Raw genomic sequence first — 23,684 nt, forward strand, 5'->3', positions numbered from 1 at the left:
GCCTTTTCAAGGCACAGCGATACCGTGATGAGATACTGAGGCCAATTGTTGTGCCATTCATCCACGACCATTGCCTAATGTTGCAGCATGTTAATGCATGGGCCCATGTTGCAAGGATCTGTACACACTTCCTGGAAGCTGAAAACATCCCAGTTCTTGCATGACCAGCACACTCATGGGACATGTACCCCATTGAGCATGTTTGGGATGCTCTGGATCGGCGTATACAACAGCGTGTTCCAGTTGACAATATCCAGAAACTTTACAAAGCCCGTGAAGAGAAGTGGACCAAAATTCCCAGACAATCAACAACCTGATCAACTCTATGTGAGGAGATGGGTGGCACTGCATGAGGCACTGCATGAGACAAATGGTGGTCACACCAGATACTGACTGGTTTTCTGACTCCCTGGACCCTCCAATACAGTAAAATTAAACTGCACATTTTAGAGTGGCCTTTTATTGTAGCCAGCCTAAGGCAGACCTGTGCAATAATTATGCTGTCTAATCTGCATCTTAATATGCCACACCTGTGAGGTGGATGGATATTCTCGGTAAAGGAGAAGTGCTCACTAACCAAGATTTAGGCAAATTAGTGAACAATATTTGTGAGAAAAAAAAAAAATATATATATATATATATATTGTACAAGATTAACTACCTTATAAATTATAATAAAATTAAACTACCAATTGGTGAAGCTTCTGGAACACTGCCATGGACAGTGTCTTGAGTGAAAACTGGTTCATTATCATTCATATCAATCACATTGACAACAATCTCAATCGGAGCTTTCCCTTCTCCTTCTGCTGCCACAGCGTGGACTTGAAGCTGAAATTGGCAGAAAAATTCAAACTATGTTTAAAGGACGGTGCATAAATGTGCTGCTTTAACATATGTTCTTTAGTGTATTCTCAGTCTAACATTTAGACTCTTACATTATTAGAATCAAAATCTCTCACCACATATTTATCTTTGGACTCTCGGTCTAGAGACGCTGTGACGTAGAGCCAGCCAGTGTTTCTGTTCACGGTGAAAAGTCCCTCTGGGGGCAGGTCTGCTCCTTTTCCACTGATGCTGTATGTGACATTAACTTCCTCAGACTTATCAGACTGGATCTGGACACAGAGATAAAGTTTAGTGCAGAAATAAAATAGTCAGAAAGAGATTTCCTGCTTGAGATAGAGATCAGTTCTACTCACTTGCACTATCGCTATGGGGAAAGGTCCTCTGTCGTTCTCTGGGATGTTGATTGGTGGGATGTTCACCCACTCTCTCTTTCTTCTCTTCAGCTCCACAGACGACTCTGGAAACTGCAGAACTGGAACGTCTTGGAAGGGTTCTTTTTAAAATAATAGTAACAACACAAACACTACATTCATGATCGTCTGGAGGTGATTACACTGGTTTATGCAGCACCAGTCTTTGTTCCAACTTTAATTTCACGAATGATCATTTACACACCTGTCTATAATTACACGTTCAGTCAAACGGACCATGGTTAATTCCAGTTGGTCTCTGATTAAAGCTGATTTCACAGATTGCTGAGGTTTTTCATTTGCAGATTTGACTTATATTCTATATTCAGAATTTTTATGAATATACATATAAACATATTCATGAACAAAAGCTGAAACACATCCTCCTGACTTTTAATAAAACTGGATTTATAACTATATTTAAAACGATATATAAAACAGAAAGTGATGTAATTGTGATTGCTGTGTGTGTGTGTGTGTGTGTACATGACAAATTTGAGCACTCAACTATCAAATATTAATAACAAATGTTAGAAATAAAATGAATTATTAAGACATTATTTAGATTTATAGCTGTATATTTATGATACATTTTGCCTTTAAAGTATGAACATATTTGTAGAGTTTTTGAGGCTGTTTCTTTTGTGATTTGTGTTACATAAAGGCAGTAAAAATCTTGATAATAGCAAACATACTTCTACACACAAGGACTATCTTCAAATCAGTGATTTACTAAACTCAAATATTCAATAATAATAATAAATAATCGAGTTATAATATTGATGATGGATGTAGATATATGAGCAGAAATGTGAAGAGCACTAAACTCAAACTACAGTAAAGAAGAAGTTACATACCAGCATCTGCCAGGGCCACGTTTTCAGGGTCAGGTCCAATGTTCCTCAGCCTCGGTGATGAATCAGCTTCGGGACTCAAAGCCTGGCACGAGGAACACAATTTAAATAAAAATGATTCATTATTAACAGTTTCAATATGAAAATACAGTCATACATATGAAATATAACCTTTATTTTAATCAGTTTACTAGGGTTGTTCTCACCTGGAGCAAAACCAGAAGGACGTTAAAGATCATCTCACACTCTGCAGTCATCACTGATCAAAGGGTTTAGTTTAATTTCAAAAACATCAAGAAGCTCCTGTGCTTTAATCTGTGTGTTTAGTTCCTGTCTGACAATATTTTAATCTTTTTTCCCAACCACAGATTACATGATTTGCTGAATTACACGCCACAGGAAACAGGAACTGCAGCTTTGCAAATACATTATAAGAAGTAAAATAAAAAGTTTAATACCTGCAACAGCCTGGGCTGCTTTTTGGAGAAGAAATAGAGCAAGTTTATTGTTCAGTGGAACGTACCTGTAAGGTTTGAAAATTACTAATTACAGGTGGCACAGTGGTGCAGCAGTGTCTCAGTCACAGCTCTAGAGACCTGGAGGTTGTGTGTTCAAGTCCCGCTCCGGGTGACTGTCTGTGAGGAGTGGGGTGTGTTCTCCCTGTGTCTGCGTGGGTTTCCTCCGGGTGACTGTCTGTGAGGAGTGTGGTGTGTTCTCCCTGTGTCTGCGTGGGTTTCCTCCGGGTGACTGTCTGTGAGGTGTGGTGTGTTCTCCCTGTGTCTGGGTGGGTTTCCTCCGAGTGATTGTCTGTGAGGAGTGTGGTGTGTTCTCTCTGTGTCTGTGTGGGTTTCCTCCGGGTGCTCTGGTTTCCTCCCACGCTCCAAAAACACAAGTTGGTAGGTGGATTGGCGACTCAAAGGTGTCTGTTGGTGTGAGTGTGTGAGTGAATGTATGTCGCCCTGTGAAGGACTGGCGTCCCCTCCAGGCTCCGGACCTACCATGACCTTTAACTGGATGTGTATATATAATTTTTTCACCAAAAATATACTAATAGTTGATTTAATTAAATAAAAATCTTTAGTGAAATTCATAGAGAAATTAGAAAATTGTTTTAAGAATCAACCACACAGTAAAGACGTTAATGTATTTTTAAAACCAATCTACAGCAAACATCAGATAAAACTGAAATATATTGCAGTTTAAATAAAGAATTAAACACAAATTAAATATCAACTTGAAATTTAATCTGACAATGACTGTGTTTTTCTTCTTATTGCTCCAAAGAAATTAAGATGAAGCTGAAGTTTGTAATTGGTTTTTAAGTAAAATGTGCATCTTCTCTCAAACCTTCAGACAAAAATACTCCACTTCTCCTATACATCCGTGTACAGTGGCTAGAACAGTGTGGTCCTGATGCAGGAGGCTGTTGTCATACACCCTCAGAGTAATGTTGTATTCTCACTCATTCAGTGCAGTGTTAGGAGTGAGGAGAATTCCAGTTCCTACAGCAAAACAACAATGAACAACAATCTACTACAAAGAAATGTGAAAAGTAAAAGAGTAAGAGAATGGAATGTATAATGTTTAGGTAAATAATTATTAAGAGAATTTGAAGTCAACTTTACAAGACGTATCACATACAACATTAAATAATTAAATATTTGTTTAAGTAATAACTTTAAACATTTAACTTTTGATGTATTATGCTATATTCTTATTGTATTAATATAATTCATAATAAACAAACAAACAAAAACGCAAGTATCTACATGAAGAGCATGGAGCCAGTTAATATACTCTTATGTAAAACAGATTTTTAATTCTAATGGTTAACTGAGACATTTAAATACTTAGTAATTCTTAATAACATCATAATGAGGGTCTAATAATAAGTTAAGACATTACTTAACCATTTAGTAATGTTTATTACTGTCGTATACTGCACCCCATATTGTATTGTGTTACCCATTCATTGCTATTCTCTGAAGTTGAGAGCATTGTATTTAGCAGCACTTATTAAAGTCCATACTGTACTGTAATTAATCTGTTTAATAAATTTTATGTTTGAGCTTATTAAAATATAGATTTAGTTTTTTATATTTCTTTTTGTTCTTCAGCGGACCTTGTTCTCAAATTTGTTTTTGTCCAGGTGTCACTTAAGCTTACCATTTTTGTCCATCTTGGCCGTCCAGTAGTTCCTACTTTCTCCTTGGAGCTCCACCTTAAATGGAGCAGCAAATCCAGGCCCATCTTTATCCATCACAGACAGCAGCACTGGAGCTGGCTCCTTACTGCACACTGTGATCATCTTCTCTTCAATAACGGGAGAGTTATCATTCACATCCTCCACATTTATCAGGAGGGTTCCTGTACCAGTGGCTGGAGCCCGATCTGTAAATGTGTGAAATCTATTAGGAGAAGCTACAGCATGTTTTTTTTTGTAGATAAAAAAAACCAAGGCAAAGCATTACTATTGTCCACAGCCAGGATCAGAGCTCTGTAATTTCCATCTTTCACAAAATGTGACTCTCTGTCCATGGGGCTCTTCACGTTGATTACTCCAGTCTCTCCATCAACACTCAGCCAACCAGCAGCATCAGCACCTACACGATACCTACAACAAACAGCAGATACACAATCAATATCAGTGCTTCTTTATCTGAGAGAAAGTCCAAAAAAACAAGCAGGTTTTTATCAGATCTAAAAGAACACTAGGTAAGATTCGGTATTATAGCTCCGGGGCTCCCCCTACAGCTGCAGAGTGTAATTAACTTTTACAACACTGTCCTTAAATCAAGTTGGTGGTGGAGGTCCTACCCTCCACAGACAGTTACACAGCACACTTTCTACACTGCTGACCCTGCAGTAGCTCTGTAGCCACTATTACAGCTCAGTAGACCATCTCAGTGATTTTGAAGCTGTGATTTTAAGGCAGGGTGGCACAGTGGCACAACAGGTATTCCTTGGGTTGTGGGTTCGAGTCCTGCAACTGTTTGTGAAGGGTTCTTCCAGTGTTTGCGTAGGTTTCCTCTGGGTGCTCTGGGTTCCTCCCACGGTCCAAAAACACAGGTTGGTAGGTGGAATGACGACTCACAAGTGTCCGTATGTGTGAGTGTGTGAGCAAATGTATGAGAGTGATGTACTGGTGCCCCCTACAGGGTGTGTTCCTGTCTGTGCCGGGTACGGTCTGGAGCTACGACGAACTTGAACTGGGTATAGTGGTTACAAACAATTAATGAATAAATAATATTCCAAGTGTTACTTTAAACCTAGTTGTAGGAAATATATTTAGTTATAATAAGAATCTAAAAGTCAAAAATATCACATCAATTGATTTATCACACCAAAATAAATCATCAGAAATATGTCCATCACATTTAGTAATAAGGGTTATGTTTGGTGGCTCTTACGTCACGGTCTGAGCCCTCGCTGTGTCTGGATCAGTGGCGGTGAACACAGTCACCTGAGAACCAACAGCTGTATCTTCAGGTACAGAAACCTCTTTCACCTGTGGATCAAACACTGGAGCTTCATTCACATCCAAAAATTTCACAATGATTTTGGCAGTCGACGTGGGAATAAGTTTGACTAAAGGAACGTCGTTCTCCACAGCCACCAACAGATTATACTTTGGGATTGTCTCAAAGTCCAGAGGCTGAAAGAACAACAAAGAAAAGCCAGTGAACGCAAGAATAAAGACGCCCCAGGATATGATTCAGGATTAAAGACATAAATCCTAACCAGTAAGTTCAGGCTACTGTGTTATATTCTGTAAACTATAGTGTTTGGTGAAGTGCTTTACCGAGGTCTTCTCAAATTTGGGTGCATTGTCGTTGCTGTCTGTTACAGTAATAATAGCCATTGCAAAAGCCATGAAGCCAGAACCCGCCATATCTGCAGCTTGAATCTTCAGGGTGTATTTAGGATATTTCTGGAAGAATCAAGAATCATTACTGGGACTTTTATTTACTGTTTCATTCCACATCAATTCAAATTTAACCTGTGACCATCTAGGTCTGTTCTAACTACAAACCGGATTCCAAAAAAGTTGGGACACTAAACAAATTGTGAATAAAAACTGAATGCAATGATGTGGAGGTGCCAACATCTAATATTTTATTCAGAACAAAACACAAATCACAGATCAAAAGTTTAAACTGAGAGAATGTATCATTTTAAGGGAAAAATATGTTGTTTCACAATTTCATGGCGTCAACAAATCCTAAAAAAGTTCTTCTTACAACACTCAACAGACGTCTGGGGACAGAGGAGACCAGTTTCTCAAGTTTAGAAATAGGAATGCTTTCTCATTCATGTCTAATACAGGCCTCTAACTGTTCAATCGTCTTGGGCCTTCTTTGTCGCACCTTCCTCTTTATGATGCACCAAATGTTTTCTACAGGTGAAAGATCTGGACTGCAGGCTGCCATTTCAGTACCCGGATCCTTCTCCTACGTAGCCATGATGTTGAGATTGCTACAGAATGGTGCCTTTCCAGACATGCGAGCTGCCCATGCCACAAGCACTCATGCAACCCCATACCATCAGTGATGCAGGCTTCTGAACGGAGCGTTGATAACAACTTGAGTTATCCTTGTCCTCTCTGGTCCGGATGACATGGCGTCCCAGTGTTCCATAAAGAACTACAAATCGTGACTCATCTGACCACATAACAGTCTTCCATTTTGCCACACTCCATTTTAAAAGACCCCTGGCCCAGTGCAAACGTCTGAGCTTGTGGAGCTTGCTTAGAAATGGCTTCCTCTTTGGACTGTAGAGTTTCAGCTGGCAATGGCGGATGGCACGGTGGATTGTGTTCACTGACAATGCTTTCTGGAAGTATTCCTGAGCCCATTCTGTTATTTCGTTGACAGTGGTATTCCTGTTTGAGGTGCAGTGACGTTTAAGGGCCCGGAGATCACGAGCATCCAGTAGAGTTTTACGGCCTTGACCCTTACGCACAGCAATTGTTCCAGATTCTCTGAATCGTTTGATGATGTTATGCACGGTTGATGATGATAACTTAAAAGTCTTTGCTATTTTACGCTGGGTAACACCATTCTGGTATCACTGCACTATCTTTCTGCGCAACAATGGTGGACTTGGTGATCCTCTTACCATCTTGGCTTCAGAGAGACACTGACACTCTGAGAAGCTCTTTTTATACCCAATCATGTGGTCAATAGACCTAATTAGTGTTAATTGGTCTTCCAGCCGTTCGTTATATGCTCAATTTCCTTTTTCCAGAAACTTATTACTACTTACTACTTACTACTACTTATTACTTAACTTTTTTGGGATTTGTTGACACTGTGAAATTTTGAATCAACATATTTTTCCTTTAAAATGTTACATTTACTCAGATTAAACTTTTGATATGTTATCTATGTTCTATTATGAATAATATATTGACATTTGCCACCTCCACATAATTGCATTCAGTTTTTATTCACAATTTGTTTAGTGTCCCAACTTTTTTGGAATCCGGTTTGTAAATATTATTTAGTGAACAATAGCCCTGCAGGATAAAAACATCTGTGGAATACTCACCTCTCTGTCCAGTCCCTCAGCGGTGACTCTAATCGCTCCAGACACAGGATTAATGTCGAACATGTTTGGATTCGGCTCTACTGGATTCTGACTGATGATGGAGTATCTGATATTAGCATTGACCGAGGTAGGGTCGTCTGAATCAGTGGCTGTGACCTTCATGAATTCCAGTCCTGTACAGAAAGGAATAATGACAGTTAAACATGACATAATCCACAGTGAAATACAGATGGAGATCTAAACACTAACTAAACACTGCAAATAATTTTGAAACCTATTTACACATCATAAATTAAAGATAAATTAAACTACCTATTGGTGAAGCTTCTGGAACACTGCCAAGGAAAGTGTCTTGGGTGAAGACAGGTTCATTATCATTCATATCAATCACATCAACAATAATCTCCATGGGAGCTTCTTCTTCTCCTTCTGCTGCCACAGCGTGAACTTAAAGCTGAAATTGGCAGAAAAATTCAAACCATGTTTAAAGGACAGTGCATACATTTATTGCCTTAACATAACGTTATCAGAGTCAAAATCTCTCACCACATATTGGTCTTTTGTCTCTCGGTCTAGAGACACTGTGACATAGAGCCAGCCAGTGTTTCTGTTCACGGTGAAAAGTCCCTCTGGGGGCAGGTCTGCTCCTTTTCCACTGATGCTGTATGTGACGTTAACTTCCTCAGACTTATCAGACTGGATCTGGATACAGAGATAAAGTTTAGTGCAAAAATAAAATAGTCAGAAAGAGATTTCCTGCTTGAGTTAGAGATCAGTTCTACTCACTTGTACTATCGCTATGGGGAAAGGTCCTCTGTCGTTCTCTGGGATGTTGATTGGTGGGATGTTCACCCACTCTCTCTTTCTTCTCTTCAGCTCCACAGACGACTCTGGAAACTGCAGAACTGGAACGTCTTGGAAGGGTTCTTTTTAAAATAATAATAACAACACAAACACAAACACTACATTCATGATCGTCTGGAGGTGATTACACTGGTTAATTGTGGTCTGGGGTTCAGCTGGTTTAACTTTGATCTTGTGCTGGTTAAGCAGGTATATAATGGTCATGATTAAAATGGTTGGTTGCAATATGCAATCGCACCACTAGTGTTCCCAAAACCTAACACACTGTACCTTTAATATGCAGCACCATTTTTTGTTCTAACAATAATTTAATGAATGATAATTTACACACCTGTCTATATTTACACATACAGTCAAACGGACCATGGTTAATTCCACTTAAATACACCACTGTAATTTTAGGAAAGAGGCATTTTGAGAATTATGCCTCATTTTCCATTTAATCACTAACCACAGCTGATTTCACAGATTGTTGAGGTTTTTCATTTGCAGATTTGACTTATATTCTATATTAAGGTTTTTAAGAATATACATATAAACATATTCATGAACAAAAGCTGAAACACATCCTCATGACTTTTAATAAAACTGGATTTATAACAATATTTAAAAAAATATTTAAAACAGAATGTGATGTAATTGTGGTTGCTGTGTGTGTGTGTGTGTGTGTGTTTGCGTACATGAAAAATATGAGCACTCAACTATCAAATACTAATTACAAATGTTACAAATAAAATGATTAATTATTAAGACATTATTTAGATCTATAGCTGTATATTTATTATAAATTTTGCCTTTAAAGTATGAACATATTTGTAGAGTTTTTGAGGCTGATTCTTTTGTGATTAGTGTTACATAAAGGCAATAAAAATAAAAACATACTTCTACACACAAATACAATCTTCAAATCAGTGATTTACTAAACTCAAATATTCAATAATAATAATAAATAATCGAGTTATAATATTGATGATGGATGTAGATATATGAGCAGAAATGTGAAGAGCACTAAACTCAAACTACAGTAAAGAAGAAGTTACATACCAGCATCTGCCAGGGCCACGTTTTCAGGGTCAGGTGCAATGTTCCTCAACCTCGGTGATGAATCAGCTTCGGGACTCAAAGCCTGGCACGAGGAACACAATTTAAATAAAAATGATTCATTATTAACAGTTTCAATATGAAAATACAGTCATACATATGAAATATAATCTTTATTTTAATCAGTTTACTAGGGTTGTTCTCACCTGGAGCAAAACCAGAAGGACATTAAAGATCATCTCACACTCTGCAGTCATCACTGATCAAAGGGTTTAGTTTAATTTCAAAAACATCAAGAAGCTCCTGTGCTTTAATCTGTGTGTTTAGTTTCTGTCTGACAATATTTTAACCTTTTTTTCCCAACCACAGATTAAATCATTTGCTGAATTACACGCCACAGGAAACAGGAACTGCAGCTTTGCAAATACATTATAAGAAGTAAAATAAAAAGTTTAATACCTGCAACAGCCTGGGCTGCTTTTTGGAGGAGAAATAGAGCAAGTTTATTGTTCAGTGGAACGTACCCGTAAGGTTTGAAAATTCAAGTCCCGCTCCAGGTGACTGTCTGTGAGGAGTGTGGTGTGTTCTCTCTGTGTCTGCGTGGGTTTCCTCCAGGTGACTGTCTGTGAGGAGTGTGGTGTGTTTTCCCTGTGTCTGTGTGGGTTTCCTCCGGGTGACTGTCTGTGAGGAGTGGGGTGTGTTCTCCCTGTGTCTGCGTGGGTTTCCTCTGGGTGACTGTCTGTGAGGAGTGTGGTGTGTTCTCTCTGTGTCTGCGTGGGTTTCCTCCAGGTGACTGTCTGTGAGGAGTGTGGTGTGTTTTCCCTGTGTCTGTGTGGGTTTCCTCCGGGTGACTGTCTGTGAGGAGTGTGGTGTGTTCTCCCTGTGTTTGCGTGGGTTTCCTCCGGGTGACTGTCTGTGAGGAGTGTGGTGTGTTCTCCCTGTGTCTGCGTGGGTTTCCTAAATTTAAACAAATAAAAAAACATCCATTCATTCATTCATTATCTGTAACCGCTTATCCAATTTTAGGGTCGCGGTGGGTCCAGAGCCTACCTGGAATCATCGGGCGCAAGGCGGGAATACACCCTGGAGGGGGCGCCAGTCCTTCACAGGGCAACACAGACACACACACATTCACTCACACACTCACAACTACGGACACTTTTGAGTCGCCAATCCACCTGCAACGTGTGTTTTTGGACTGTGGGAGGAAACCGGAGCACCCGGAGGAAACCCACGCAGACACGGGGAGAACACACCAACTCCTCACAGACAGTCACCCGGAGCGGGAATCGAACCCACAACCTCCAGGCCCCTGGAGCTGTGTGACTGCGACACTACCTGCTGCGCCACCGTGCTGCCTTAAAAAAAAAAAAAAAAAAAAAAAAAAAAAAAAAAAACATCCAAAAATCACCAAAAATTTACTAATAGTTGATTTAATTAAATAAAACACTTTAGTGAAATTCATAGAGAAATTAGAAAATAGTTTTAAGAATCAACCACACAGTAAAGAAGTTAATTTTTGAAACCAATCTACTGCAAACATCAGATAAAACTGAAATATATTGCAGTGTAAATAAAGAATTAAACACAAATTAAATATCAACTTGCATTTTAAAATCTGACAATGACTGTGTTTCCTTCTTATTGCTCCAAAGAAATTAAGATGAAGCTGAAGTTTGTAATTGGTTTTTAAGTAAAAAGTGCATCTTCTCTCAAACCTTCAGACAAAAATACTCCAATATTCTCATGCATTTGTGTACAGTGGCTAGAACAGTGTGGTCCTGATGCAGGAGGCTGTTGTCATACACCCTCTCCCTCATTCAGTGCAGTCTTAGGAGTGAGGAGAATTCCCATTCCTACAGCAAAACAACAATGAACAATAATCTTTTACAAAGAAATGTGAAAAGTAAAAGGAGTAAGAGAATGGAATGTATAATGTTTAGGTAAATAATTATTAAGTGAATTTGAAGTCAACTTTACAATACGTATCACATACAACATTAAGTAATTTAGTATTTGTTTAAGTAATAACTTTAAACATTTAACTTTTGATGTATTATGCTATATTCTTATTGTATTAATATAATTCATAATAAACAAACAAACAAAAAAACGCAAGTATCTACATGAAGAGCATGGAGCCAGTTAGTTAATATACTCTTATGTAAAACAGATTTTTAATTCTAATGGTTAATTGAGACATTTAAATACTTAGTAATTCTTAATAACATCATAATTAGGGTCTAATAATAAGTTCAGACATTACTTAACCATTTAGTAATGTTTATTACTGTCGTATACTGCACCCCATATTGTATTGTATTACCCATTCATTGCTATTCTCTGAAGTTGAGAGCATTGTATTTAACAGCACTTATTGAAGTCCATACTGTACTGTAATTAATCTGTTTAATACATTTTATGTTTGAGCTTATTAAAATATAGATTTAGTTTTTTATATTTCTTTTTGTTCTTCAGCGGACCTTGTTCTCAAATTTGTTTTTGTCCAGGTGTCACTTAAGCTTACCATTTTTGTCCATCTTGGCCGTCCAGTAGTTCCTACTTTCTCCTTGGAGCTCCACCTTAAATGGAGCAGCAAATCCACGCCCATCTTTATCCGTCACAGACAGCAGCACTGGAGCTGGCTCCTTACTGCACACTGTGATCATCTTCTCTTCAATAACGGGAGAGTTATCATTCACATCCTCCAAATTTATCAGGAGGGTTCCTGTATCAGTGGCTGGCACCTCATCTGTAAATGTGTGAAGTCTATTAGGAGAAGCTACACCACCTTTTTAAAGTAAATAAAGCATAACAACAAAGGATTACCATCGTCCACAGCCAGGATCAGAATTTTGTATTTTCCATGTTTCACAAAATGTGACTCTCTGTCCATGGGGCTCTTCACTTTGATGACTCCAGTCTCTCCATCAACACTCACCCAACCAGCAGCATCAGCACCTACACGATACCTACAACAAATAGCAGATACACAATCAATATCAGTGCTTCTTTATCTGAGAGAAAGTCCAAGAAAACAATTAGGTGTTTTTTGTTTTGCATACCTAAATGAGCACTAAGTAAGATTTTGTATTTTTGCTCCTGGGCTCCCCCTAAAATTGCACAGTGAAATTCACCCAAAGGAGCACTGCCCACCCCCCATTATTCAGTAAAGCATCACAATGACTTTGAAGCTGTAATTTTACAGTAAATATAGTACCTATTGTTCCTTTAAAGCTAGCTGTGGGAACCATATTAGTTACAACAAAAATCTACAAGTTAAATTGCTCCTCATGTAAAGAAAACAAAAACCAATAAAAGCTAAATATCACACCAAAATAAATGATCTGAAATATTCCCATCACATTTAGTAATAAGGGTTATGTTTGGTGCCTCTTATGTCACGGTCTGAGCCCTCGTTGTGTCTGGATCAGTGGCGGTGAACACAGTCAGCTGAGAACCAACAGCTGTATCTTCAGGTACAGAAATCTCTTTCACCTGTGGATCAAACACTGGAGCTTCATTCACATCCTCAAAGTTCACAGTGACTGTGACAGTGGACGTGGGCATGGGTTTAGCAAAAGGAACGTCGTTCTCCACAGCCACCAACAGAGTGTACTTTGGGTTTGTCTCAAAGTCCAGAGGCTGGAGGAACACAGAAGAAAAGTCAGTGAACTCAAGAACTAAGACGCCCCAGGGTTTATTCAGCTGACAGTTTGAAGTGGTGTCAGTGCTACCTTCCATAAAATTTCACCAATCACAGAGGTGGTATCTTATTCTGGCCAAAAAAAAGTGTCACCTGCTTTGATCAGCCGTAAAAAAGGCTTTGACTGGGCAACAAAAAATAACAAACGACAAAATAAATTGAGACTATCTGATGGAGTTACTTCTACAGGTTTCTATCTGACTCAATCACTGAATTAAGCAATGCTAACTGACCCAAAGGCGTCCCTTGTTTGGTTGCATAAAAATTTTCTTTTTGAATGTGGGGAGTCAGCTCCATTCAGGTGTTCAGACCTTGTGACTTCTCTGTGACTCCTCGACTCTGACACACACACTTTTGGCTGTACCTATGTTTTCTACGTGACGCCACTTGGGAGGTAGCCATTCTCTGTTTGGCTACTGGGCCTGGGGAAAGGAATGTGACCGTCTCAAGTTTCCCAGAGGAAAAAGATATGCTTTGGCAGATAAAAAATTTACAAAATTATTTATGAGGTATTATCTCATATTATTTTATTGAATGTTAACATTGAGTATATTGATGTAAGTACACAAACTATTCTAGGTATTATAGATTAATTCACTTTCTTTTAAAATGAGAAAGGAATCTTCATGATTTGGAAATGCGCATTAATTCACGTCAAATCAATTCATGTTAGCGTACATTCACCCGAGTATAATATATTATCACATGATTCAACAATAATAATGATAATTATACATTTGACAATGCATAACTGGATTCAGAAAAGCATAGTGTCAAAGATAAAAAAAAATATATTGCAGTGTAAATAAAGATTTTGTTTAATTATTGAGATGAAGCTTGTAATTGAATTTTAAGGAAAATGGGCAACTTCTCTCAAACCTTCAGACAAAAATATTCCACTTTTCCTATGCATTCATGTACAGTGGCTAGAACAGTGTTGTCCTGAAACAGGAGGCTGTTGTCATACACCCTCAGAGTAATGCTGTATTTTCCCTGCTTCAGTGCAGTTTTAGGAGTGAGGACAATTCCATTTTCTTACAGCAAAACAACAATGAATAATAATCCATTACAAAGGGGAAAAATTGGAACTTTTTAAGAAAAATAGAATAATAGTATTACCAAAAACTAAAGTGAAAATAGGGATTCCGTTAAACAGAGCAGCAGCTGACAGATTTACACAGTGTGGAGCAATTTCACTGTTCCCATGAGTAAGAAAGCAAGTTATAATAGATTCAACAAAGTATAAAGTTGAACATTAAAAGGTCCAAAATGCCAGCACTTAAATACTTTGATTTCTACCTAAAATAGCTCCAGCTCCAAACTCAGAACTCCAGAGCAAAACTGAAACCTATCAAAGCTGGCAAGGGCTTCCTGTTCTGCAGCTTTTTACTGGAGTTTTCTGATTCACTTTAAACTTTTTTTTGAGCATGTTAAGACGAGTTAAAAACCGGAGAAAAATTTTGAAACCGCACTCTGAGCTGCTCTAAAAATACATTGAACTCTATGGGAGCCGAAACCCTCCCTAGTGACGAACAAAAATTCAACTCAAAAACCGTACTTTCAATAATGTTCAAATTTTCAAGTGCTAGAAAGGAAAGGTTTCTCTACCATTTAAAATGAAGTTAAAATTTAAATGAAGTTTCTAGGTGAAACTATAAGGAAGATACGGTGAATTGTTTGGTTGAAAAGTGAAAAAACAGTTTTCGGGCAGAGAAGATAGAGTGCGGTGATATCACCCACTCTAACTGCCACCCATTGAAATGAATTGAGGGATTTTGAAGGAGGGATAGAAAGGAAAGGATGAGTGCAAGAGGTCCAAAAACAGATGTGATGGGTCCCGGTGCGCCCAGGTCCGACCGTCTGAAATCTCATGTCCGTAGCTTGAAAATTGACCAAGTTGGAGCACTCATTAATTTTAAAATTAATCCCATAGAAATGACTGGGGAAAAATGGACTGAAAAACGAGTGTAGCGGGTGAATGAGTGCAGGTATCGGAAAGCTGAATACAACCCACATCTTCGCTATAAGACGCACGATTTCCAGGTGGAACGGAGTGGATAGTTCGAAAACTGCGGGACGAGTTAAGCGGACAAGGAAACTCGGAATAATAAGAATACTGAAAGATAGAAGAACAATATATTGCGCTGCTGCAACATAATAATCTCCATGGGAGCTTCTCCTTCTGCTGCAACAGCATGGGCTTGAAGCTGTCAGAAAAATATAAACTATGTTAAAAGGACAATGCCTACAAGCATTGCTTTAACATAGGTTTCATAAGTGTTTTTTCATTCTAACACACAGAGTCTACATCAGACATTAAAATCTCTCACCACATATTTATGTTTGGCCTCGTCGTCTAGAGGCGCTGTGACATAGAGCCAGCCAGTGATTCTGTTTATGGTGAAAAGTCCCACTGGAGGCATGTCTGCTCCTCCTCCAGTGATACATACATACATACATACATTTTCTTTTCCGCGTTTCCATTTCAGGGTCGCGGTGGCAACAGGGTGAGCAAAGAAGCCCAGACGTCTCTGTCCCTTGCAACATACACCAATTGCTCCTGGGGGATGCCAAGGCGTTTCAAGGACAGCCGGGAGATATAATCCCTCCAGCGTGTCCTGGGTCTACCCCGGGGCCTCCTTCCAGTTGGACGTGCCTGGTATACTTCCAGTGGGAGGCATCCTGATCAGATGCCCAAACCATCTCAACTGACTTCTCTCAATGCAAAGGAGCAGCGACTCTACTCCGAGCTCCTCCCTAGTCACTGAGCTCCTCACCTGATCACGGAGAGTACGCCCAGCGACCCGTTGGAGAAAGCTCATTTTGGCCGCTTGTATACGCGATCTTGTTCTTTCGGTCATTACCCAGAGCTCATGACCATAGGTGAGAGTGGGGACGTAGACTGACCGGTAAATTGAGAACTTTGCTTTATGGCTCAGCTCTCTCTTCACCACAATGGTGCGGTACAGTGACCGCATTACTGCAGACGCTGCACCTATCCTACGGTCAATCTCACCATCCCTCTTCCCATCACTCGTGAACAAGAACCGGAGATACTTGAACTCCTTCACTTGGGGCAGGTTCTCACCCCTTACCTGAAGGGAGCATGCCATCTGTTTCCGGGAGATAACCATGGCCTCAGACTTGGAGATGCTGGTCCGCATACTGACCGCTTCACACTCAGCTGCAAACTGCTCAAGTGAACACTGGAGGCCTCCGTGCAAAGAAGCCAGAAGAACAAAATCATCTGCAAAAAGCAGAGATGCCACCTCCTGAGCTCCTCGACGGAAGCCCTCCTGCCCCAGGCTACGCCGCGCCACCCTGTCCATGAATATCAGGAACAGGAGTGGAGATAAGGCACAGCCCTGACGGAGTCCAATGCCCACACTGAACAAGCTTGACTTACTACCAAGCATGCAAACACAACTCAAACTCTGAGAGTACAAGGACCGTATGGCTCGCCGGAGCGACTCTGGCACCCCATACTCCCGGAGCACCTCCCACAGAATCTCTCAGTGAACACGGTCATATGCCTTCTCCAAATCCACAAAGCATGTGTAGAGTGGAGTAGCAAATTCCCATGCTCCCTCAATCATCTGTGCAAAAGTAAAGAGTTGGTCCATAGTTCCACGGCCAGGATGAAATCCGCATTGTTCCAAAATCCTAGGTTCAACTATCAGATGGATTCTCCTTTCCAGCACCTAGGCATAGACTTTCACCAGGAGGCTGTGTAATGCCACGATAATTGGCACACTTTCTCCGGTCCCCTTTTTTGAAAATAGGAACCACCACCACGATTTGCCAATCCAAAGGCACCTCCAGTGATGCTGTATGTAATCTTAACTTCCTTAGACTTACTGGACTTGATCTGGACAAAGAAACCATTCATTACAAAATAAAACAGACAGATATAAATTTCTTAATTGAGTTAGAGATCAGTTCTACAAACCTGCACCATCTGTTTGGGGAAGGGTCCTCTGTCGTTCTCTGGGAAGTCGATTGGTGGAATCACCCACTCTGTCTTTCTCCTCTTTAACCCCACAGAAGATTCTGGAAACTGCAGCACCCGGAAGGTCCGTCTTGGTAGAACTCTTTTTATAAATAAAAACCACAGACAAATAAATGTCCATCAAAAAGTAAAAAAAACACTGTAATATAAAAACTAGTGTGGGTTTGCTGATTTTTGTTGTTCTGGTGACTTGTGTAAAGTTAGTTGATTAATAAAGTTAGTGTAAAAATTATAACATAATCTGCAGGTGTCCCTATGATGTAGTGCATTTTTTCCACTATAAAATTTACATATTTTAAAAACTCATATCGTGCAATAAATATAGAGCAGATCTAGATACAACACCAGCTTTAAATGAACTCTATGTCTGATTAAAATGCTACATTATAAAGTCTAATCTTAAACATAACTGAGAAATGAGCAAAAATATAAAACAATGTTTGTAAATGAGAAATAAATAATAATTTATTTAGATTAAATATTATTGCTGTACTGTTTGTTTGAGGAGTTTTCTAGCTCTGCTGGTGGTTGTGAAATCACAAGAATGATTCTCAATAGAAGAGAGCATTTTTTTCTGTGTGCACTCCAAACACAAACCTAAGGGTGCTTTATTTAAAATATAAACTAGAAACAGGCATTTCATTGTCATTTCACAGCAATTCAACAAAATTTAGTCTCTGCATTTAACCCTTCAGTGGCAGAGAGTTTGCCCACCACCATCACATTATATGATGGAGACCTGAAGTACTGAGCCATTGAAATCTTATAACAAGCAAGAACTACAGTATTTTGTACCCTCAGTTCCCAAACACTTTGTAAAATGTTAGCGTCAGGGTTCAAAGCCTGGAATAAATAACAATATTTAAACAGAAATGCAACATTAGGAAATGGTTTCAATATGAAATTTTGATAATTATCATTTTACTTAATTTACCCACATTATAGTCACCTGGAGCAAAGCCAGAGTGACATTAAAATCATCTTACATTCTGCAGTCATCACAGACCAACAGCTTTACTTTAAATTCAGAAACATGAAGAAGTTCAGAGGCTTTAATCTGTAGTTCAGTCTGAGAGATCCTGTCTTACTATATATTTACTTTTTTTCCTAACCACAGATTGCCTAATTTGCTGAATTACACAGCACAGGAAACAGGAACTGCAGCTTTGCAAACACATTATAAGCAGTAAAATAAAAAAAAGTATTACACCTACAACAGCCTGGGCTGCTTTTTCTGTGTCAGGTCCCGTGTTGCTCGGCCGTGGTGATGAATCAGCCTCTGGATACTAGGCCTAGCACAAGAATTTATATAGAAATTCAACCTTATAAACCTGTTAACATTAAAGTATTGTTTTAAATGAGCAGTTTAATTATACTCACCTGGAGCATAACCAGGGGGGCGCTAAAGATCATCTCACACTCTGCAGCTATCACTGACCAACAGGTTTGAAATTTAAATTCAGAAACCTCAAAAAGCTCATAAGCTGTGTGGCTTTTTTTTAAACTGAAAACCACAGTTACTTGCTGAGTTTAAGATCACAGGTAAGAACTGTCTCTACTGTCCAGGGAAGGCATTCAGCAACAAAAGCCTTAGTGAAGTCAGGAAGGTAAATTATCATCACTCCACCTCACCCCCAATCCCCTGCTCATCCCTAAGAATTGAATGAAGGACAATCATTCCAATTCAGGACCCACCGTGACTCTGAATTGGATAAGTGGTCACAGATAATGGATGGATGGATGGATGGATGAAGAAGTTTATAGGTTTTAATCTGTAGTTCAATCTGTGATTTCCTGTCTGACAATTTTTTACCTTCTTTCCTAACCACAGATTGCTTAATTCTGTGAATTTAAAACCACAGGAAACAGGAACTGGATAAGGGTTACAGACAATGAATGAATAATTACTAATTAATTAAAAAGTCAAATATGCCAAATAAAACACACCCAATGCATTTTTTTTCCACCACACAATATACATTTAATTGATAAAAATAATTGTAAAATGAATACAGCAGAATAAGAAAAGAGTTTTAAGAATTAAACACACAGTAAATCAGTTATTGTATTTGAAAACAATCTACAGCAAACATCAGATAAAACAAATATATTGCAGCGTAAATAAAGATTTTGTTTAATTATTGAGACGAAGCTTGTAATTGTTTTTTAAGTAAAATGGGCAACTTCTCTCAAGCCTTCAGACAAAAATGCTCTACTTCTCCTATACATTCGTGTACAATGGCTAGAACAGTGTGATCCTGAAACAGGAGGCTGTTGTCATACACTCTCAGAGTAATGTTGTATTTTCCCTGGTCCAGTGCAGTGCTAGGAGTGAGGACAATTCCAGTTCCTACAGCAAAACAACAATGAAAAATAATATACTACAAAGAATTGTGAACTTTGTAAGAATAAGGTCAAATAAAGGTTGTGTGTGTGAGCTACCGAAGATAAAACAGGGACAGAAAGGACTACTAGGAATAAGAGACGAAAGGTAATATTTAACTAGTGGTGCTGGGTTGTTCGTTCTGTCACACTACAAAATAATTTGGCCAAAAAATGTGCTTTCAGTTTTAGGACCAAAGAAAAAAGTGCAGATTCTGTTAAACTGAGCAGCCACTGACTGATTTACACAGTGTGGAGCAATTTCACTGTTCCCACGAGTAAGAAAGAAATTGAAAATAGATTCAACAAAGTATAAAGTTAAACATTAAAAGGTCCAAAATGCCAGCACTTAAATACTTTGATTTCTACCTAAAACAGCTCCATCGCCAAACTCAGAACTCCAGAGCAAAAGTGAAACGTATCAAAGCTGATACTGGCTTCCTGTTCAGCAGCTTTTTACTGGAGTTTTCTGATCCACTTTAAACTGTGCAGCAGTTAGATTCTGGAGCAGAGGAACCAGAGTGAAACTGCTGCAGTGTTTGAGGTAGAACACAAAATTCAAATAAATTAAGGATTGGTACAAAATGAATAGAAAAATTAAGAATATTAATTGCTATTCTCTGTTGTTGAGGACAGTGTATTTAGCAGCATGTGATGTAGACCATACTGTACTGTAATTAATATATTTTATACATATTATGCTTGAACTTTAAGATTTTTTAAAAAAATATTTTTTCTTGTTCTTTAGCTGACCTTGTTTTTGTCAAGAAGTCACATAGTAAAGAGCTTACCATATTGGTCCATCTCTGCCATCCAGTAGTTCCTACTTTCTCCTTGGAGCTCCACTTTAAATGGAGCAGCAAAACCCTGCCCATCTTTATCCGTCAAAGACAGCAGCACTGGAGCTGGCTCCTTATTGCACACTGTGATAATCTTCTGTTCAATAACGGGAAAGTTCACAGCCGCCAAATTTATCACGAGGGTTCCTGCACCAATGGCTGGAACCTGATCTGTAAACACGTGAAGTCTGTTAGGAAAGGCTACAGTATGTGTCTTTGTAAATAGAGAATATTAATCATAGAGTTACCATCATCCACAGCCAGGATAAAAACATAGTATATTCCATCTTTCACAAAATGTGACTCTCTGTCCATGGGGTTCTTCACTTTGACGACTCCAGTCTCTCCATCAACACTCACCCAATCAGCAGGATCAGCATCTACACGATACCTACAACAAACAGCAGATACACAATCAATATCATTGCTTCTTTATCTGAGAGAAATTCCAAGAAAACAATTTTGTGTTTTTTGTTTTGCATATGTGGCGGCATGGTGGCGCAGCAGGTAGTGACGCAGTCACACAGCTCCAGGGTCCTCCAGGTGCTCCGGTTTCCTCACACAGTCCAAAAACACACGTTGCAGGTGGATTGGCGACTCAAAAGTGTCCGTGTGTGTTTGTGTTGACCTGTGAAGGACTGGCACTTCCTCCAGGGTGTGTTCCCGCCTGGCATCTCTTTGGAGATGTAGCGTGAGATGGAGGAGTAGACAGAGACAATATAGAGCACACATGTCACTCTGGAGTTGCACCCTGGTTTCTCACCCTAATGTTCAGGACCACCAAACAGCAGATATGATTTGGAATTGCTTGTACTGGAGTCCGTCATCAGTGGACACAGGACACTGTCTGCTGGAGGTGTTTGATTGTGGACTATTCCCAGTCCAGCAGTGATGCTGAGGGATTTAAATATCCAACACCTGAATCATACCTGCTGTATGGATTTCCTGACCATTGAAAACCAGGGTGAAAGCGAACAATCTTTGCAGAGTAAGAGATTAGCACATGAAATGTCCTGATACAGGAGCCACATTTTAGGATAGATTTTGTAGTGCTTTTAAATGCGACCCTTGGTGTTCAGGTGTCTCAGTTGAGCTGTATTGTGAGATGGTGGATGAGTGGGTGAATTTCTGGTCTGCAGACAGGTGAGGGTTGGGCTTGGGTTACAGAGACAGCACAGAGCACAGAACTTACTTTGAAATTTCACCCTGGATTCTGACCCAATGTTCAGGACCCCCACAAAGAAGATATGATTTAAGTTGTGGATCATTCTCAGCACCGCAGCGACACTGACATTGTGGTGATATGGCAGTGTGTGTAGCACTCTTATGAGTAGATAAGACACAGCAGTGCTGCTGGAGATTTTAATACCTGTGTCAACTCACTGTCCATTCTGTGAAACACATATTTTATTGGTCCGACTTATAGATATAAAATCAGCGACAGTAGCTCATACATTCTCAGCACTGTAGTAACACTGACATTGTGGTGATATGGCCGTGTTTATTGTACTGTTATGAGTGGATCAGAAAGAGCAGTGCTGCTGGAGATTTTAAAACCTGTGTCAACACACTGTTACACACACATATCTTGTGGGTCCACCTGATAGATAAAAGCAGCTCATCTGTTGCATCAGATGTTGTGCTGATCGTCCTCTAGTGGATCATCAGTGGTCACAGGACACTTTCTGCTGGAGGACAATTCCCAGTTCAGCAGTGATGCTGAGGGCTTTCAACCTCCAGCACATAAATAATATCTGCTGTGTGGGTGTCCTGACCATTGAAGAACAGGGTGAAAGGGAGCAATGAAAGTATGCAGAGCAAGAGGTGCACCCGTCTCTGTAATTTTAGATCTACAAAGTGCTAAGGTGGACAGTGGAGCTGAAAACATGGACACTGGAACTAAAATAAGGAGGTGGTCATGATGTTATTGTTGATTTGTTTAGATGTGCTTTCAATTGTCTGTGTCCTCTGGCCCTCTCTGACTGGCGGGGGGGGGGGGGGGGGTGACAGTCTGTGTGTGAGGAGGAGAGGGAGGGGCTGAGGGGGGATTCTGCAAAAAAAAAGAGAAGGCTGCAGGCAGATGAGTCGGAGGGGACATATATTTGATCATAAACTAGTCCTTGGATCAAAACCCAATATGGACATATGTGGTATCATGAGAATCTTAAGAACCCGAACTTTAATAATTATCAAAAAATGTGGAACTTTCATTACTGTGTGATTTCAGCCTCTGCTTAAAAAGAGCAGTACAGCTTGTCTTCAAAACGTCACATAACTAACAGCTGAAACTGAAAAATGCTTTAGCCATATGTTATGAAAATGCACAAGCTCCTTTCCCATGGTCTTCAGAATATATCTATCTCATCTTGCCAGTACTGCATCTCTAGGTGGCTGTATAATCAATTAATAACCTGTGCAACCAGTTGTTGTCTAATTGTAGCGCCCCCTTTCTGTGCAATGAGGTCATATATAGCAGGCTACTTTAGAGTAATGACATACATATGTGTACCAAGTTTTGTTTGATTTGGGTGAAGTTTGTTGTAGTTATAGCTCAAAGAGTGCATCGAGCCCCGCCCATGCATATTTGTTAAATAACTGCCGCAACAGTGTGTCAAAAGTTCAAACTTTTTAAAATAATTATTTACCTACAGTCTATACAGATTTAAAAAATTTGAGTTGCTTATTGAGAAGACAAATTTCCAGGGAGGAGTTCGAAAAGCTTCATTTTCACATACCTGACTATTGTGGATAAACTACTTTTTGACAATAGTTGTAATTGCAAAGTTGTAAGGCAATATGCAGAGTATGCAATAAAGGGAACTGCTTGTCGATACGTTTAATTTTCGCAGCGATATTACATATTTGCCTGTTGAAAATTTGAATTGCGCCCCCTAGTGGCTATCGTTACGAAAATTATGGGCTTAGGAAGTGCTGCCATGAACATACCATGCAAGTCTCATGATGATAGGACCTTGTTAAGGTCATTAAACAGCTGCTGAAACTTGATTGGCCAATGGCGGCCATGTATTTTTGAATATGATATTATCGTCATAGAATTTGATTCAGGACATCACCCACTACATGCATACCATGCAATTAGCATGTCAATCGGACAATCCTGTGAAGCGTAACAAATGTTTTGTTGTTATAGAGCCCCCTAGGCTTGCAATTGCACAACCA

General features: G+C 39.4%; 1 protein-coding gene across 1 annotated transcript in view; it reads right to left on the bottom strand.

Annotated features, from left to right (window-relative positions):
• The window catches only part of LOC136678474 (uncharacterized), a 42,291-nt gene that overhangs the window by 14,969 nt on the left and 3,638 nt on the right, over positions 1–23,684 (bottom strand). The window contains 22 exon segments of the mRNA XM_066656527.1: positions 690–831; positions 963–1,118; positions 1,203–1,342; positions 2,117–2,198; positions 2,320–2,372; positions 4,280–4,504; positions 4,585–4,727; positions 5,524–5,768; positions 5,916–6,044; positions 7,664–7,836; positions 7,976–8,095; positions 8,263–8,365; positions 8,450–8,589; positions 9,572–9,653; positions 9,775–9,827; positions 12,096–12,242; positions 12,398–12,540; positions 13,014–13,213; positions 16,370–16,465; positions 19,500–19,633; positions 20,457–20,675; positions 20,753–20,895. Of these exon segments, the coding sequence (XP_066512624.1) occupies positions 690–831; positions 963–1,118; positions 1,203–1,342; positions 2,117–2,198; positions 2,320–2,372; positions 4,280–4,504; positions 4,585–4,727; positions 5,524–5,768; positions 5,916–6,044; positions 7,664–7,836; positions 7,976–8,095; positions 8,263–8,365; positions 8,450–8,589; positions 9,572–9,653; positions 9,775–9,827; positions 12,096–12,242; positions 12,398–12,540; positions 13,014–13,213; positions 16,370–16,465; positions 19,500–19,633; positions 20,457–20,675; positions 20,753–20,895 (3,068 nt within the window).

This window comes from Hoplias malabaricus, chromosome Y, assembly GCF_029633855.1.
Source record: "Hoplias malabaricus isolate fHopMal1 chromosome Y, fHopMal1.hap1, whole genome shotgun sequence".
Taxonomy (NCBI): domain Eukaryota; kingdom Metazoa; phylum Chordata; class Actinopteri; order Characiformes; family Erythrinidae; genus Hoplias; species Hoplias malabaricus.